Genomic DNA, 20476 nt, shown 5'->3' on the forward strand with positions numbered 1-20476 from the left:
TTATGGATTTGGATTATTTTTATGGACTTAAGTCAGAGAGAGTAGATGAGTCTGTTTGCTAGGGAAAAAAAACACTTCTCAGGCTGACCATTGAGCGCTGATAAAAGTGATAAAAGAAAATTTTTCCTGAAGCATTTAGCCTCAATAAAGTGTGATGAACAAAAGACATTTTTATAAAATTCTGGGTTATTAAACCGTGACTTTAAAATCAGGACATCAGTGAAAACAGTCAATACTAATAATCAAAAATATTAACGTTTCTTTTCAGTAAAACTAATTTGTGTGCCGCTGCCTGACACAGTGCACAGTTTAAATACTGCATGCAGGTTTTTATTCAGTGCAGATGTTTGTTGATCAGGTAACAGTACAGAGAGAGAAACTCATATGGCTGTGAGCCTAATATTACAGCACTGATGTGCTCAGACACAAACAGCTATTGAACTGACTGACAGCTGATCCAGATGTGATCAGGTCCGAACGACACCTCCCTAAAACTCCATCCCTTCATAACCGCTAGTTCCTGGACATTTTTAGACATAAAAAAAATGTCGGCAAATTTACAAGTTGCACACGTGCAAGTGGTTGCCAAATATGCTTGCGCTGTCTCAAGGGTCGCTGCAAAAAAGTGACCATTTGGTCGCAGTCTGGAGCCCTGTACAACAAATGACAACAAATGACACACCCAAATATGCTCATAATGTCAAATGTTATCTTCAAACAAACAGTGTGAATTCTAGAATAAACAGATACTGTAACGTGCTTTTATTGTCTTTCACAAGGAAAATTACCCACGTCTTGGCCTTCTTTCTCTACTCTCCTTCTCTCTCACTCCATCCCTCTGTTTCTCTCCATCTTTGTTCCCACCCTACTCTCTCTTCCAGAACAGAGACAGAAAACCAAGAAGTACAGACAGAAGAGGAGTTGATCTTGACTTCCTGGTTCGTGACACAGAGTAGAGAGATTAAGGTATATCTCTGTCTCACTCAAGCACACACACACACACACAAAGAAGGAATACATCCACTCTGTCGGCATATTTAACATATTCACTGCTACGCTGTCTAAGTGATTTTTAAAACTCGTCTTAAAACCCATTTTATTCCTTGGCTTTCAACCCCACATGAGACTCCGCTTCTGTTTTAGTGTTTTATGGTTTGTTTTAATTATTGTTTTTATTTGTTTGTGTTTGTTTTAATTTACTTTTAATTGTTTTAGTGTTGTTTCAATGTTTTATGGTTTGTTTTATTTATTGTTTTTATTTGTTTGTGTTTGTTTTAATTTACTTTTAATTGTTTTATTCTCTATTTATTTTCCTGTTATTGCCTATTTTTGTACAGCACTTTGTTGCAGCTGTGGTTGTTTGAAAGGGCTTTATAAATAAAGTTGAGTTGAGTTGAGTTGAGTTGATTGAACATGGTGGCAACTCTGGAAATAGAAAATTAATATGTGGAGGACAGTGTTGATATTGTGGCAGCCCGCCAAAAATAAATGACTGTTTGATAACACTGGTATTAGAAATAGCATATAGATACTGCTCACTACACACAGTATTTTATATAGGCCCCTTTACTTTTATGTTTCAGAGGCTGTAAGAAAATGCTCCCTCCAGCCAAGTCCTCAGGAGTCTGAAGTTGAGGATGAGATGAAGGTGTGGCTACGGAATTCAGACAGCGGGTGGACGAATGGAGCGCTACCATCGTCGGCTGACTACCCAAGAGACTTTGGGGGAAGAGTGAGCTTTGCCAATCAATACATCACCTCAATTGAAATATGGACATGTTAGCAGCACACAAGAATATATTTTCAGCATCAGAGGTCAGAGTTTTTGCTTTTTCTTTGTTTGAAGTATGGGCTGAAAAATGTGCCACTAGTAACTGAATTTGAATCATTCATATTTGGATTTTGACTGCAGTTCCTCTCATGTTCCGTTGACCATGTTTAGTAGGAAGAGTTAGGGGGTCACGAACAATAGATATCAATAGATCACCAGGTGATTTCACTGATTAGCTCACCTTGTATCAGAAAGGAGGAACCAATCAGTGAAATCACCTGGTGGAGGTTTCGGTTGGAATGAAAACCTGCAGCCTCTTTGCTCTCCATGGCACCAGTTTGACAACCCTGTCTTAAATTAATAAGGCTGTAATGTGCAGAGTAGAACATTTTTCATTCAGTGTAATGTGTTTGTATTTATTAAATGAAGTGATTGGAATCCTTTTGACTATTGTACATTTTTGACAATGCATACATCAATGACCACATCCATTTCAGATGTATGGAACTCCCAAAGGAAACTACACTTCTAGCTGAAATACATTTATGTGTGGAACTGATTTATTGTTTTAGATTAATAGGGGGATTTAACTGCAAAATCAGTGTGGGCCTAGCGAGGGCAGTGAGGGCTTCCTGAAGGCTAGGTAAAGCCTGCCTGCTGTGCGCCCTCTAGCCAGCCCTAAGTGGGCCCATACAGGGCCAGTGCAGGCTTCCTTCCTCATCCCATGCTGGTTATGCTGGTCACCAGCATAACCAGCATGGGATGCTGGCCACCAGCATAACCAGCATGGGATGCTGGTCACCAGCATAACCAGCAGTTCACTTAATGTGTTGTTTTATTTTGTTTATGTTTACAAATAGACTTTAAATAGCCTTCATTTAGGTACATTTTCATGACCAGCTCAACCAACCGTCTGATTCTGTTAACTGTTCCAATGTTCTAAATGTTATGATGAAAATTACTTCATAAATGATGGTACGTTGTTGTTTGCAGTAAATATGAAACTGACACTCAACTTTCTCATATTTTAATGGATTTTGTTAATACATACCTTTTTTATATATCTCCTGCTGTTTGCAACTGGCTGAAATTCACCATCATATATTCTATTCAGGAAACAAGGTAGTGTACCACCTTAAACCAGTATAAAACAGCTAAAACATCAGCATAAGATGGCCCTCTCCAGCTTGACCAGCTAAAACCACCAGCATAGGCTGGCCCTCTCCAGCTTGACCAGCTAAAACCAGCATAGGCTGGCCCTCTCCAGCTTGACCAGCTAAAACCACCATCATAGGCTGGCCCTCTCCAGCTTGACCAGCTAAAGTGTGTCCAAAACACACCTTAGACCAGCTATACCATAGACCAGCTGGAATTAAGCTGGTCACCAGCTTGACCAGCTAAGGCTGGTCAAGCTGGTTTTTTCAGCAGGGCCACTTAACATTTATCCACCCTTCATCATCCGTCAGATCAGGGCATTCTTTTATAGTTTCTGATGTGTCAACTTTACTCATATCTAGTGATGGGCAAATGATACCGAGGCTTCGGAGCTTGTGTCACTCCTCCTGAAGCGAAGTGATTCGAGCAGCTGTGTCGGAGCTTGTATCAAACACTAGTGGCACGTGACCGATGACGTTTGAAGCTTCGAACGTCATCGCTGCATCACTTCGCGCTTCGTTGCTTCAAAATGTTTCGAAGCTTTTCATTGGCTCATAGTCTTTCAGTACGTTTCAGTGACTCATAGTGTTTCAATGCATTCTGAGCCAATGACAGCTTGACAGGTTTGACAGATTTGAATGGTTTGGCGCCATGCCAGCTATATAAGATGGATCATTATTCTTCAAAATGGGGTTGTGAGGAGATAGAAATTTGGAGAGTGTTTGGAGAGAATTTGATGTATTTTGGCAGTTTTCATGGCGAGTAGTAAATGACGTTCAAAAGTTTGGGATCATTTTGATCTCATACCACCAAATAAGGTATATTGCAGTTTATGGCTTACATTTTATGTTTCCATTATTGAATTGTATTTTTCATTTTTAAATGGGTCTCAAAATTACAATTACTTGTAGGTGCGGTGTTTGCTCTGCACACAAGAGTTGTCTTATAGCAACAACACCTCATCTATGCTGAGACACTTGCGTGCCAGGCATGATGACAGTCATGCCCAGCAAACCAGTGACCCTGTCAACACTAGAAATCCTGACAGTAAGCTAATATACTGTTTGTGTGTGTCTGTTTACTGTAGATGTTGTGTATCATGTTCATATAGCAACCTTTCTCCCACACAGTGTCCAGAAAACAGAAGCTGGATGAGGCCTTGGTGGACATGACAGTTAAAGATAGTCAGCCTTTTTCTATCGTTGAGGATGAAGGGTTCAGAAATTTAATTCAAATCCTGGACCCATCCTACTCCATTCCAAGCCGCAAAACTGTAAAGGCAATGGTGGAAGCAAGGTACACCGTAACCAAAGAGAAGGCCTTGGCAGAAATTAAGCAGGCTTCAGCTGTGAGTTTGACTGCTGACATGTGGACATCAGTCAACATGGATGCATACCTTGGTGTCACTTGCCATTATGTGTCAGACAGCCTAGATCTGGCTACTGTGCTTTTAGGTGTGCAGTATTTTCCTCTGACCCACACAGCAGCTAATATTGCAGATGCTATTGCAAATTTGATGACTGAGTGGGGAATCACTGAAAAGGTCTGTGGGATGGTTACTGATGGGGCTCACAATATTGTGGCAAGTGTTAGTCAGTTGAATGTTAGACATATTTATTGCTTTGCCCACATGCTGAATCTGATTGTTAAAAAATCACTCTGTCAGACTTCTGAGCTGGAGAACATGCGCAGTAGGGCCCGCAAAATAGTGGGACACTTCAAGTCCAGTTCAAAAGCGAAAGAAAAGTTGTGCTCTATTCAGGTAAATATGGGCATGCCACAAAAAAAGCTTGTCCAAGAGGTGGAAACAAGATGGAACAGCACTTATGCCATGCTTCATAGGCTTTATGAGCAGAGAGAACCATTAGGGGCAGCCCTAGCATCCCTTAGCACTGACATAGTGCCTTTCACTGCTGATGATTATGCAGCAATTAACCAGTGCCTGACAGTTTTAAGGCCATTCTACCAGGCAACTGTTGAGCTGTCTGAGGAAAGGAGAGTGTCAGGGTCAAAGGCGATTCCTATTGCCAAAATGCTGAGACATGTAATTTCTGCTGAATGTGCCCAAATGGCTCCTTGTGTTGGTGCCACTCTTGCCAACCACCTGAGAAATAATCTGAGTGAAAAATTCAGTGGCTTGGAAAAGGTGAACTCCCTGTGTGTGGCCACCATCTTGGATCCACGGTTCAAACAGGCTGGCTTTACAAATCCAAGCAATGCTCAGGCTGCTGTTGAAAGGCTGACACGAGAGTGTGCCAGTCTTATTGATGGGTCAGCAGAAGATGTGCCAGTGGAGACTGCAACAACATCTGCCAGTGCTGGTGAAGACCAGTACAACTTGTGGGCTTTACTGGACAACTATGTAGAGTCTCAGCAACGCACCAGCAGTGCATCTGCCAGCGCTACAGTGGAGATCCAGAGGTATGCATGTTGATTACTGCTGAAACATCAGTTGTTTTATTCAGTCATTCAATGTCTTAGTCATTCTTGTCTTCTTGTGTCATAGGTATTTGAAAGAACAAATTCTGGCAAGAGCAGAGGATCCCCTGAAATACTGGGTGGCACGCAGGACCTTATATCCTACGCTGTGGAAACTTGCGTGCAAATATCTGTGCATCCCAGCATCATCTGTTCCCTGCGAAAGGATTTTTTCCAAAGCTGGGGAGCTGGTGAGCCAGAAGAGGAGCAGACTGAAGCCTGCCACAGTGGAAAAACTCTTATTTCTAAATAAAAATCTGTGAAGACAAATAACTTGTGTGCTTCTGTGAATAATCATTCCAAATCGACCATACAAGTCCCCAAATGACAAACCATTATCTTTAAAGGTATTCCTTAAAAACACTGGAATAAAACAGTTAAAAAAAACAACAATGTTTCTGAGTTCAAACACCATGATCATTTGCAAAGTAGGAAGGATCTCTGATCCTGTTATCAGGGTTCGTACGGGTGCTTGAAAACCTTGAAAATGCTTGGATTTTAATGTTATGTTTTCAAGGTTTGAAAAATGCTTGAATTTTGGGTAACGTGCTTGTAAATGCTTGAATGCTTGAAATTTTTACCATATTTCTGGTCTTACTAAATGGACCACTTATTAAATGGAGAGAAATAAAATAAGTCGGATTAAAAATGACGCCTTCACAGCTCACGCTCTGATGGGTTTCACAAGAGCTGGATTGATTGTCATGTGTCACGCCCCCAACAAGAGGGCAGTGCAGCAGCATGCGACCAACGTGCCGGGAGGTTGCCGTTTTAATGAACGTTGGCTGGATAATGAAAAGTAGAAACAGTGGATAAAACATGGACCAAATCCACGTGTAGCCTGCTGCAAATTATGCAAAAAGAAGCTTCAACTTTTCGCTATGGGAGAGTCAGCACTCTCGAGTCATGAAAAGTAAGTCACAGAGATGACTAGCCCTACATGTGTGATTTGTTGGCTAACCAGTGGTGTAGTCTACGTGATACGCGGGTATACTGCGTATACCCACTAGAAAAGGTCCCGCATTTCCGTATAACCACTTAAAAATGCGCAAAGATACGTATCAGTATGTTTTTTTGACATAACGTTCACTTTCCCGTTCATAAAGTCGCCTTCTCTGTGTTACGAAGCGGGCTCTTTTTGACCATTTTTCGGGGGACACTACAGCTGGAGCTAACGTTAACGTTTCAGAAAGGGAGCCTGTGTGTGTGTGTGTGTGTGTGTGTGTGTGTGTGTGTGTGTGTTTTAACCCACTAGAATAAACTAGACTACACCACTGTGGCAACCATTAGCTGCATGCTAGACCTAAATGTAGAAGCACTATGTGATGTGTCTGAATGGCAGTGTCAATTAGTGACAATTATTAAGGGCTAAGTTAAGAACAAAGCCTGCGTTTCTCAACAGTAAACTGCAGGAACTTCCCACAACTTAGAATTGAAGCACAGCTGATGTTAGCCCATAAGACGATAGACATAAGAGTAGACACCGCTTGACTACTGGAGCGTAAGACGTATACCAAAGCAGCAAGCTCTCTCTCTCTCTCTCTCTCTCTCTCTCTATTTTTATGCTATCTATCTATGAACCATATTGATACAGTATATTAATAATATATATGAATTATATGGACATATTTATTATTATTATTATTATTATATAATATTCTTAGATGGTTTTCTTGTTCATTTAATGTAATCTATTTTTTTAAATCTTATTTTACTTATGCAATTGTTATGTCAATTTTGAATTTTCCCATAGGGGGATCTACCTATACCCTACATCTACTGTATACATATTTTTTCCTTCTGTTTTTTTTTTTTTTTTTCTGTTTTTCTGTTTTTTAATACTGCATATATTTTCTTTCTGATTTTTAATACTGCATACCTGTATTTCCTGTATGCAGTATTAAAAAAAACAGAAGGATATATATATACCAGATTTCTCCTTTAATGGTACTGGAAAACCTGAAAAAAATTGACCTTGAAAGTCCTTGAAAAGTGCTTGAATTTGACCATGAAAAAAGTGTACGAACCCTGTGTTATGTACAGTTTTTAAATAAAGCTTAAAGCTTTAAATAAATCCTTAACCAACATTTAACCCTTCATATCATTTAGATTTATTCTTTGGGTTAATCTGGAATGTGTTTTAGAATAAGGGTGAGAGTGTCTGAATATTATTTTTTTCCCCTTTTAATAAAGATGTTAGTTGCACTTATGTATAATGACGATGTAATCATTATTTGGTATGAATGAACAAAACACTTGAATGACCACGCAGTTTTTTTCTGAACTTTAATTGCTGACACGGGATTGAAACAGTGTCAGTGCTTCAGTCGTGCTCGAGAGGTTGCTATGGCTTCAGTTGTCCACCAGATGTCACCGTCACTGAAGCCTTGAAGCTTTGAATCTTTTTCGGCACAATTGTTAGGAAAGCCTCAGTGCTTCATGAGGCTTCACCTGCCCACCACTACTCATATCCTCATCCCTGATGGATTTTACTGGTCCGACCTCCACAGTCTTGTCGACTTTGAAATAAAACAGCGCATACTCCATGACTGCTCACGTTTGAACTAGCTAACGTTAGTTGGCGCGTTTGCTAGAAGATAACCGTCTTCGTAGCAAAGGACTCTGGGATGCGTGGGGACGCGGCACGCCCTGCGCGCATGCGCAGTGCACAAGACCGGGCACGCAGATCTCGCCTAGCCGTAGATGTATCAGCCTAGCCTACTAGAGCAGTTTATTATGGCTCAAAAACGTGGAGGTTATCAGAAGTATTTGGAGAGTGAATCAGACGAGATTCCAAGGAGAACCAAGTACAGATGGAAAAGACAGGTAAGTTACGTAGATAATACTCAGGTGACATGACCGATAGATCAGAGTGTGTGTTCTCTCTCTCTCTCTCTCTCTCTCTCTCTCTCTCTCTCTCTCTCTCTCTCTCTCTCTCTCTCTCTCTCTCTCTCTCTCTCACACACACACACACACACACACCGTCCGAAAGCGCCGGCCCGGTCTTATGCCAAAGTGTGGTATCCTATAAAATCGGTGTCAACGATCAAACATTATTTTCATTACAAAACCCAGTCGTTTTTGTCTGTTATTGCTAGCCAGCTAGTGCCAGCGACCTGTGCCACATTTTGTGAGCTAAGTTTATTTTCCGGAGAAAACCAACATTGAAAAGGACGTACTGTGGTTCTCAACCTGTGGGTCTGGACTCCCAGGGTGGTCCCCACAGAATTATGGGTGGGTCCCCAGATGACAGTGAACTGATAAATTAGGGACTTGTAAGACCCTCAAAGAAAAATACTGCTTCAAAAGTGATTAAGCAATCAACAAACTGCTAAAAACATTGGCCAAATTGTAGTAGTAGTAGTAATAATAACAATAATAATAATAATAATAATGATTTTAATAATATTATAATGATGGCAAAAATTGAAAATAGCTGATCTGCAGGCTCACAATGCCATGCAACACGAGGCGTTGTGAGCCTGTAGATCTGCTATTTTCACAATATTTATCTGTGGAAAATAGTAAAACAAATTGGGGGGATCCCAAGTTCAAATATGATTTTGGGGGTTCATGGCCTGAAATGGTTGAGAATATGTCACTGTAGTAGACAAACAAACCGGGGATTCTTACTAATGTTACCTCAACACATCTCACATCAGTATCGGTAACCTATAACATACAAACACCTAGCCAATCCAGACACACAAATGAATACACAATCAGCTGTATGTCATCTACTCATCAAATGGTGTGATTGCTGATGTAAATTCAAGAATTTGTGCATTTCTCTAAGTACTGCAAAGAACACCATTTTATCAATTCATTTCATACTATGTGACTAAAATGGCTAGGACTTTGGCTGAAAAGGACATATTGGTCTCCATTGAATATGCAGGGGTGCAAATTTGTCACCTTTTGGTGAAAATAAACTTTTTAAATCCAAATTAATTTGATCCGTGTGTAAGGGCTCTTTGTCACCTTTTTCACAGGTGATGGGTTTGCATTTTTGCACCCATGGCCCTAATATATTTTATTCCAGAACTTTCTATTCGAAAGTAGTACCAGTTGGCAAGTGTCTTGTCAATAAATGAAAATGATAAATTTCCCAGCTAACTGAATTAAGTAAGGTAGCTTCAAGCTAGTATAGCAAGGTAGGATTCTGTATTTGCCATTCATATGCCCTTGTAATTAAGTGACCTTCTTTAACTCATTTTCTTTTCACTGGTAAACCTGTAGAGAAAGAGAGAGGAGGACTTGGCGCATTCCCAAGAAAACCTGGGCAAGGGTTCCAGGGTTGCAATGCCTGGATCTTCAAAGGTATGTTGTCAATCTGCTACAATTCAGACACCTTCACAGTGTATCTTGTTAGTGCTTACATACTTCAGTCGTGCACCTCCGACTTGGAGGTGACCAGCTCCTCCAAAGAACATTTGATCTAAGGAATGAGTTTTAACCAGCTGTATGGTTAGACTAATTAGACTACGGCATAACTGTAGTCCAGCTCCAGTACTTCAAGGAGGAAGCTCACTTTGGTTACTATTGGATGAAGTGATTTATTTCAGGGTTTTGTACCACATCTGATTAATCACTTCATCCAATAGTATTTCACAGGAAACCAATGTGTACGCCTCGTCCAGGAAGTAGTGAACGGGACTGCAGTTATGCGCTTAGCCTATGTTCCTACAGCTGCCCAGCTGGTTGAACAGAGCTCATTAGTATCCAAATCACATCAGCTCTATGTCTTCTATGTCATATAGGGTTATATCTGGCTCTATTTCTTACACCTGCCTTATAATATTTTTGTTAAGAAAACATAACTGTCAGCTATGCAATGTGGGGGATTAAAGCTAACCCACTGTGCAATGATTTTGGTAAATAGAATACAGTTTCCAAAAGGGTAGGTTAACTTTGTGTTCTCCACGTTGTTCCAAGTTAAAAATAGATACCATGACAAAAACATATTGTCAGGTCAGCAAGTGGTGCCGTGAGCAGAGTAGCCGCCCCATGTAGAGGCTGCAGTCCTCACTGCAGGTCGCCCCGGTTCGAATCCCGCGTCGGACAGCCCTTTCCTGCATGTCATTCCCTCTCTCTCTGCCTCCCCCTTTCTTGTCCACTGTCTACTATTTTTAATGAAGAAAATAGAGATATGGTATTAGAGGAACAGCTCATAGTTGGCTGAAAAGCTATTTGGAGGAAAGGCTTCAATATGTACAACTCAATAATGAAAAATAGTGGGGCGGCATAGCTAAACTATCGTTCATTTTGTGATAAAAGCACCAAATTTGGTAGATGTGTTGGTGGATATATTTCAAACAAATTTGGATATTGGGCCATCACAAAAGCGCCCCCTAGTGGCCATAGCAGGCATTTGATTTGTTAAAATGAATAAAAATATAAAAATGATTCATTAAAATATTTAAAAAATGTAAATACACATTAAATTAAGAAAAAATACAGTTATACACACTCAGTTTCTCAAACACTTTCTGTCCCCCCCCACCACAACCACCACTGCAAGCCAGCTAGCCAACGAGCTAGCTAGCATATAGTCAGGACCGAAAATTGAAAAAGCCCCTTAGAAAACAACATGGTAGGCATTTTTGAGGAAAAGCACTTTATCTGTTGTTTCTGTATAATTATTTAATGCTGAATTCATTTCTGCTGTATGCCAAGCTGTAAAAGTTACAATTTAGTCATAATTATTGATTAATTAGCATAATTATTGATTAGTCGCCCAAAGTCAGAAATGGCTATCAGTTTCCTATTTGTCAATATTCTATATATGATTGTTTGGTATCATTGTAAAGGGGACCTTCTCAGCTTTCATTTAAGCCCATGGGTGTCTCTTTCTGACAAACACAGAGGTCACATGACCTCCTTAAACCATAAATTACACACATTTTCCCACATTTTTCGCCTAAACTATATAGTTTCTTTTATCCCTGTGGGATCAAGGGATATCAAGGACCCAAAAGACAACATCCACAATACCTAATGGACTTTGAGGATTCAGGAAATGTATGGTATACCCATACTATTTCTTTGTGAGAGGTTATTGTGAGCCTTAAAATAGCAGTAATCGACTCAGGCCCATTCACCTCCATTCATTCTCCAGCATTACGTAAAAACGACCTCACCAATTGTTTACTGTAGATATAATGATATTATTACTAATACAAATGTAACAATAATCCAAGGCCAGGTAGACATTTTTAATTTAATTAATTAGTAAAAATCAACTGAACGTGGCCACTAATTATTACAAATATGGATGATAATGATTGGATCAAAACAGTAGTGCATTACAATTTTTTTGTGATCACATTTTTTTTCTTCTTCAGTGCATTACATATTCATGCAAAGGTCACTTGACTTTCGGCACTGACAAGATGCAGTGCATGGGTTTGGCATCCAGTTGTGCAGCCACAGGTCACTATGCAGGCAGTGACATGAGTTCAGGAACAAGCGCATTGTCCTCCATCTTCCATCCCATATTTTCAGGGGGTGGGAGCACCGGGTACTGCAAGTGGGCCTGCCGCCAGACCAAAGTCTGGAAGTGAACACGCTGGATGTGAAAGTTCAGAGCATCTCTGGTGGGTGGCAGTCTCTCTATGGTCATGCTCTTGACAAACATGCCCAAACGGACTTCACTGATGTTGTTTGTGTTGACTGCACCATATAATTTGCAGAAGAACACTTCTGCATCCATGATGGTGGAGTCATTCACCTCCAGACCTTCACCAAGCCTGTTGAGTAGATCACTGGGCTGCCTAAACACATTCCAGCAGGTCTTGTCAGTGACCTTTGCATGAATATGTAATGCACTGAAGAAGAAAAAATGTGATCACAAAAAAATTGTATTGCACTACTGTTTTGATCCAATCATTATCATCCATATTTGTAACAATTAGTGGCCACGTTCAGTTAATTTTTACTAATTAATTAAATTGATGAAAAATGTCTACCTGGCCTTTGATTATTGTTACATTTGTATTAGTAATAATATCATTATATCTACAGTAAACAATTGGTGAGGTCATTTTTATGTAATGCTGGAGAATGAATGGAGGTGAATGGGCCTGAGTCAGTTACTGCTATTTTAAGGCTCACAATAACCTCTCACAAAGAAATAGTATGGGTATATCATACATTTCCTGAATCCTCAAAGTCCATTAGGTATTGTGGATGTTGTCTTTTGGGTCCTTGATATCCCTTGATCCCACAGGGATAAAAGAAACTATATAGTTTAGGCGAAAAATGTGGGAAAATGTGTGTAATTTATGGTTTAAGGAGGTCATGTGACCTCTGTGTTTGTCAGAAAGAGACACCCATGGGCTTAAATGAAAGCTGAGAAGGTCCCCTTTACAATGATACCAAACAATCATATATAGAATATTGACAAATAGGAAACTGATAGCCATTTCTGACTTTGGGCGACTAATCAATAATTATGCTAATTAATCAATAATTATGACTAAATTGTAACTTCGGTCCTGACTATATGCTAGCTAGCTCGTTGGCTAGCTGGCTTGCAGTGGTGGTTGTGGTGGGGGGGGGGGGCCGAAAGTGTTTGAGAAACTGAGTGTGTATAACTGTATTTTTTCTTAATTTAATGTGTATTTACATTTTTTAAATATTTTAATGAATCATTTTTATATTTTTATTCATTTTAACAAATCAAATACCTGCTATGGCCACTAGGGGGCGCTTTTGTGATGGCCCAATATCCAGATTTGTTTGAAATATATCCACCAACACATCTACCAAATTTGGTGCTTTTATCACAAAATGAACGATTGTTGTGATATATTGAGCTAAGCCGCCCCACTAAAATCAAAACTATTGAAAGTAACTTATGGTGTGCCACAAGGCTCAGTCTTAGGCCCTTTGTTGTTTATCTTGTACATCAATGATATTTGTGAGGTGTCCAAATTATTAAAATTTGTGTTGTTTGCTGATGATACCAGTATATATTGCTCTGGTAAACACTTGGAACAGGTCCTGAATGCAGTGGAAAAAGAGCTGAAAGTTCTTAAAAGCTGGTTTGCAACCAATAAATTAACATTAAATCTAAGTAAAACAAATTATATAATTTTCAGCAATCGAAAAATAGACTGTGAGCCAAGGCTCAAAATCGATAATGTTGAAATAGAACGTGTATACGAAACCAAATTTTTGGGAGTGACAATTGATGACAAACTTAATTGGAAAACACACATAAACAATATCAAATCAAAAATGTCAAAATCCATTGCAATACTATACAAGACCAAAGAACTCTTAAATCAAAAATCTTTATACTTACTTTATTGTTCACTTTTTCTGCCATACATTACGTACTGCGTGGAGGTGTGGGGAAATACTTACATAACAAATGTTGATCCAATAATTAAATTACAGAAAAAGGCCATAAGAATTGTAAATCACTCAAAATACCTTGACCCAACAAACCCAATCTTTATTAAATTAAATACCTTAAAATTCAATGATATTGTTGAACTAAGATCCAATCTTGTAATGTTCAAGGCACATAACAACCAACTTCCGTGCTGCATTCAGGAAATGTTCTCACCCAGAGTAAGCCGGTATGACCTTAGGGGAACCAATATGTTCAAAATTATAAAGGTTAGGACCAACTTTCGTAGTAGGTGCATTTCATCTAAAGGAGTTTACCTGTGGAACAGTCTCTGTGATAAGCTAAAATCATGTACATCTGTCTGTCAATTCAAAAAGATGTTTAAACTTAAGGTAATTAATAAATACAAATCCTTATTATAGAAATACGTGTATGTATGTATGCATGTGTATATATATGTATGTGAGTGTATGTGTGTGCTTATGTATGTGTGTGTGTATATGTGTATGTATATATGTATGTATGTGTATATGTATATATATTATGAATCTTGCATTTGATCTGTAGCACTTTGTCTACATTAGGAGTGTTTACTGATCACAGTGTCACCTTTTGTTTATGGTATATTGATAATTTATTGATTCGATTTTCTTTCCTTTTGATCTTTGCTTTGGTGAAATAACATGAAAGATGTAAGAAAGGGTAGGTGTTATATAAGCTACGGCTTCTGCCTACACCTTTTCGGTTCTAATTAGCTGTATATTTTTTCTGTATTGTCTGTATGTGGCAATGGAGGATGAACCGAAATAAAAAAGATCTATCTATCTATCTATCTATCAAATAAAGGCAAAAAGCCAAAAAAAATACTTAAAAAAAACATATTGTCAACTACTACGCAAAAAGATAATCCTGCATAGACTAGAACAGCTGGTGTTGAAATGGAATATAAAATGTGATATTTTTGTATGTTTATCTGCAGGCAAAGGAAAATGCATCTGATCCTGAAGAGGGCATGAGCGGTGAAAACACAGGACCTAGTAGAGACTTGATGCAAGGAGATTCTGATGAAGACAGCATGCCTGGGCCTTCAATGGTATGTACTTAGATTTTGCTTCAGTAGTATAATAGTATTGTCAGCCACGTTCAAATTTCACTCATGATACTTGTATTACCTGTAATCATACACTTTTATTATCTGTTTGGATAATAAAAAGGACCCCAACTCCGTTCATACTTACTCGTTTTCATGCACTCTCAGTCATCGTAGGTACATAAATAAGGCACCTTTTCTATCATAAGTGAATCAATACTAGGTAGTATCTATTTGAATCTGTACTTTCGGTACCATCCCTTCTATTAGGTGCCCATCCCTATTTATTACATGCATGATTTATCAGATTCTTTTGGACGGGCAGGTTCGACTCAGTTTATAACAATATCTCATGTAAAGTAAGCCGGTAACATAGAAAGATAACCTTATTGAGACTAACTCGAGAGCTTAGAAATGAAATGGAACAAAACTACCGGTAAATCATATTGTTTTCTGTTTTAACCCTCAGAGTGAGGAAGAGGCATCTCGTTTTGAGGAGAGCCAGGCTGATGAGGAGAATCTTGAGGGCACGGGCGGTGAAAACGAAGGAGCCAGTAGAGACTTGACGCAGGGAGATTCAGATGAAGAAAGCATGACTGGGCCTTCAGTGGTATGTACTTATATTTGGCTTCAATAGCCTTGGTAGTGTGTAATAGTGTTAGTGTGTTAGTGTTAGTGTCATCATTGTTGCTTGTGAGACTGTCTTACTGTCTGTGAGACTGTCTGTGAGACCTAATATCTGTTGGAGAAAATTTCCTAGCCTTGTGTTAGATTACGGGTTTTCCCAGACTTATGTCTGGATAAACGCTCAAATCAATGTAATGTACTAATTACTACGTAATGTAATAAAATGCATTTTTATCCGAAATGTGTCTGACAGCAGGAACGCAACCGCTAGGCGTGCAGTTTTCAGTTTCCCTCCCTATGCATAGAGAAATCAGACAGTGACAGACACAGTTCAGATGAAAATGCCTTTTAACAAAGCAGAATATAACACAATTTCTGAACAAACATATATGGTATGGAGACATAGGAAAGCCATTAAAAGGCCACAGGATTAAAAATGTGGATTTCACAATCTTAATCACATCAGTTGGCTTACATTTCAACACAGTCATTCAGTAGTAGAGCCAAAATGTTCTATTATGTAATCTTAAAAAGGTTGAAGTCCATCTGATGGTCACATCCCAAAGGACGCAAAATTTGTTCTCCGCATTTGACCCATCCCCTGAGGGAGCGGTGGGCAGCAGCGGTGCCGCACCCAGGAATCATTTGGTGATCTAACCCCCCAATTCCAACCCCAAATACCGAGTGCCAAGCAGGGAGGCAATGGGTAGCATTTTTAGAGTCTTTGGTATGACCCGGCCAGGGATTAAACCCCCAACCTCCCAGTCTCAGGGCGGACACTCTACCACTAGGCCACTGAGTTAGCATAGCCTTACTTGAATAAAATAGCTGAGTGGAGAGGTATCTCATGTGAATAAACATCTCTTGGCTATACAGCCTTTTTCAGAAATAGAGTTATTAAATAAAGAATAAAACTAAATCTTTTTTTTTCTTTGTCAACATGCAGAATGAGGACGATCCATCAGATCCTGGAGAGAACCTGTCTGATGATGGTGTGATTGCTGGAAGTCAAGGAGCCGAGGAAGATTTGATTCAAGTTGAAGCTGATGCGGACAGCATGCCTGTGTCTTCAGAAGACAAACCAACAGATGATCTGTTGTTTCCTGGGGCAAGTTTTACAAAAAAAGAGACTGTATTGATGCTGATGTCTTATGTGTTACGGCATAATTTAACCAGCGAAGCAGTAAGTCACTTATTGGAAATGTTTAACATAATGTTTCCAGGTCTTATCCTGGCATCACATTACCTCTTCAACAAAGAATTTGGTAGTTCCTCTGATTTTGATGTTCACTTCTATTGTGAAAACTGTCTGACATACTTTGGCATTAGAGCAGACTGCCCTTCTCAGTGTAACTCATGCAACACAGTTTTTGACGCTGAAGCAAATTTAAAGAAGGGCATTTACTTAATTGTTTTGCCACTTTATGGACAGATAAAGCAACTGTTAGAAGTACATGATGTAACTCTTAATGAGAAAACTACAACCACTGGGTTTTTTTCTGACACAGAGTCTGGTCAAGAATATCAAAAACTATGTGACACTGGAGTTCTCAGAAAGGATGATTTGTCTCTTATTTGGAACTGTGATGGTGCACCAGTCTTCAAGAGTTCCAAATGTAGCATTTGGCCCATCCAGTGTCAGATAATAGAGCTAAAACCAGAAGTGAGGAAAAAACATGTTTTGGTGTCAGCGTTGTGGTTTGGGCCAGGTAAACCATCTGTATTTACATTACTAACACCCCTTGTTAAAGAGGCCTCACTGTTGGAGAAGAAAGGTGTTGAATGGCAAGATGTTCAGGGAAACAATCGCATCTCAAAAGTGTTTGTTCTAATCTCGAGCTGTGACTCGGTTGCTCGTCCGATGCTACGTAACACAAGGCAGTTCAATGGTCGCTATGGTTGTGACTTTTGTTACCATGAAGGCGGTAAAAACTATCCGTACCAGAACCTAAACTTAGAAATGAAAAAGATCATTACAGGCATGCAATGGTTGGTACAGAGAAAACCCCAGTGTATGGAGTCAAAGGGCCATCTCCTTTAATGAAGCTTGAGCATTTTCAGTTGATAAATGGTTTTGTCCCAGAGTACCAACACAATGTGTGCTTGGGAGTCACTCGTCAGATAGCTTCATTGTGGTTTGATACTGAAAACCACGAGAGGCCCTGGTATACCGGCAGACAAATAGAGGAAGTGAATTGACGACTGAAACAAATAAAACCTCCTGTTGAGGTAACAAGGACCCCAAGATCGCTTAATGAGAGGAAATTTTGGAAAGCTTCGGAGTGGCGAGCGTTTCTCCTCTTTTATGCTCTGCCTGCTTTAAAAGGCATACTCCCTGCCCGGTTTTGGAACCATTTTTTCTTACTCGTTTTTAGCATGTATACACTACTACAAGATCAGGTCAAGTCTAGCTGTACATTCATGTCTGAACTGTCTCTAAAGAAATTTGTGATACAATTCCAGAGACTCTATGGCGAACACAACATGTCATTCAACATACATTTGCTAACACATGTCCACCAGAGTGTAAGACATTGGGGTCCATTATGGGCTACGTCGACATTTGTATTTGAATCTAATATGGGCACTCTGCTAAAGTATTTTCACGGAACCCAATATGTCCCCTCCCAAATTGCTTCTAAGTTCCTCTTGTGGAGAGAGTTGCCAAAAAGGTTCAAACAGATAAGATGTCCAAAGTTTCAGTCCTTTGTCGAAAAAATGCACTTTAATGAACGAAGAACTGAAAAATGCGAGGTACTGAATGAAAGTGTTACAGGGTTTGGGCACCCCCCTGTGAGAGCAAATGTGACAAATAGGCATGCTATACAAAACTTGTGTTGATCTTTGGGTAACCACTTTACTGTTGGTGACTGCTTTTGGTCATATAGACGTTTTTTGATTGATGGAGTGCTGTACCACAGTGAAAGGTATGAAAGGCAAAAAAAAAGATCTAACAATGCAGCACGCTTGAATGATGGCACATTTTGCCTGCTTGGCGACCTTGTGGTTTTTAAAAGCAGCTGTGAACATCAAAGCCCTGCAACTTGTGAGTGTGAGAAAAATTGTTGTATTTTAGTTGAGATGCTGAAAACAAACAGAAGGCCAGTGTGTAAAGACCCGCAAGTTGGGGTAGTGAGTAGTTTCATCCATGTTGTTGAGAAGACTGGTAATATTTGTGCGATCTGGCCAAATATGGTTCAGAAGAAATGTGTTTTGGTTGAAGTTGATCATTTGTATGTAATCCCATTGCCGAATGTGCATGAACGTGACTAGACTGCCCTGCAACTTGTGAATGTGAGATGCTGAAAACAAACAGAAGGCCAGCATGAATCATTCATAGATACTGAATACTAACAATGGATTATTATATATATTATACAGTACAGGCCAAAAGTTTGGACACACCTTCTCATTCAATGCGTTTTCTTTATTTTCATGACTATTTACATTGTAGATTCTAACTGAAGGAATCAAAACTATGAATGAACACATGTGGAGTTATGTACTTAACAAAAAAAGGTGAAATAACTGAAAACATGTTTTATATTCTAGTTTCTTCAAAATAGCCACCCTTTGCTCTGATTACTGCTTTGCACACTCTTGGCATTCTCTCGATGAGCTTCAAGAGGCAGTCACCTGAAATGGTTTTCCAACAGTCTTGAAGGAGTTCCCAGAGGTGTTTAGCACTTGTTGGTCCCTTTGCCTTCACTCTGCGGTCCAGCTCACCCCAGACCATCTCGACTGGGTTCAGGTCCGGTGACTGTGGAGGCCAGGTCATCTGCCGCAGCACTCCATCACTCTCCTTCTTGGTCAGATAGCCCTTACAGAGCCTGGAGGTGTGTTTGGGGTCATTGTCCTGTTGAAAAATAAATGATCGTCCAACTAAACGCAAACCGGATGGGATGGCATGTCGCTGCAGGATGCTGTGGTAGCCATGCTGGTTCAGTGTGCCTTCAATTTTGAATAAATCCCCAACAGTGTCACCAGCAAAACACCCCCACACCATCACACCTCCTCCTCCATGCTTCACAGTGGGAACCAGGCATGTGGAATCCATCCGTTCACCTTTTCTGCGTCTCACAGACACGGCGGTTGGAACAAAGATCTCAAATTTGGACAGACCAAAGCACAGATTTCCACTGGTCTAATGTCCATTCCTTGTGTTTCTTGGCCCAAACAAATCTCTTCTGCTTGTTGCCTCTCCTTAGCAGTGGTTTCCTAGCAGCTATTTGACCATGAAGGCCTGATTCGCGCAGTCTCCTCTTAATAGTTGTTCTAGAGATGGGTCTGCTGCTAGAACTCTGTGTGGCATTTATCTGCTCTCTGATCTGAGCTGCTGTTAACTTGCGATTTCTGAGGCTGGTGACTCAGATGAACTTGTCCTCAGAAGCAGAGGTGACTCTTGGTCTTCCTTTCCTGGGTCGGTCCTCATGTGTGCCAGTTTCGTTGTAGTGCTTGATGGTTTTTGCGACTCCACTTGGGGACACATTTAAAGTTTTGGCAATTTTCCGGACTGACTGACCTTCATTTCTTAAAGTAATGATGGCCACTGGTTTTTCTTTAGTTAGCTGATTGGTTCTTGCCATAATATGAATTTTAACAGTTGTCCAATAGGGCTGTCGGCTGTGTAGTAACCTGACTTCTGCACAACACAACTGATGGTCCCAACCCCATTGATAAAGCAAGAAATTCCACTAATTACCCCTGATAAGGCACACCTGTGAAGTGAAAACCATTTCAGGTGACTACCTCTTGAAGCTCATCGAGAGAATGCCAAGAGTGTGCAAAGCAGTAATCAGAGCAAAGGGTGGCTATTTTGAAGAAACTAGAATATAAAACATGTTTTCAGTCATTTCACCTTTTTTTGTTAAGTACATAACTCCACGAGTTCATTCATAGTTTTGATTCCTTCAGTGAGAATCTACAATGTAAATAGTCATGAAAATAAAGAAAACGCATTGAATGAGAAGGTGTGTCCAAACTTTTGGCCTGTACT

At 39.8% G+C, this 20476-nt stretch overlaps 1 protein-coding gene across 1 annotated transcript; it reads left to right on the plus strand.

Annotated features, from left to right (window-relative positions):
- Nucleotides 1-8107: 8107 nt before the first annotated feature.
- LOC115376311 (uncharacterized) lies at nt 8108-18906 on the plus strand. The gene is made up of 5 exons (XM_030075797.1): nt 8108-8230; nt 9644-9724; nt 14743-14856; nt 15323-15463; nt 16427-18906. Exons 1-5 carry the CDS (start codon nt 8108-8110, stop codon nt 17519-17521), a joined length of 1554 nt encoding a protein of 517 aa, XP_029931657.1. The 3' UTR covers nt 17522-18906.
- Nucleotides 18907-20476: the final 1570 nt, after the last annotated feature.

The sequence above is a fragment of the Myripristis murdjan genome, chromosome 18 (assembly GCF_902150065.1).
Source record: "Myripristis murdjan chromosome 18, fMyrMur1.1, whole genome shotgun sequence".
NCBI classification, from domain to species: domain Eukaryota; kingdom Metazoa; phylum Chordata; class Actinopteri; order Holocentriformes; family Holocentridae; genus Myripristis; species Myripristis murdjan.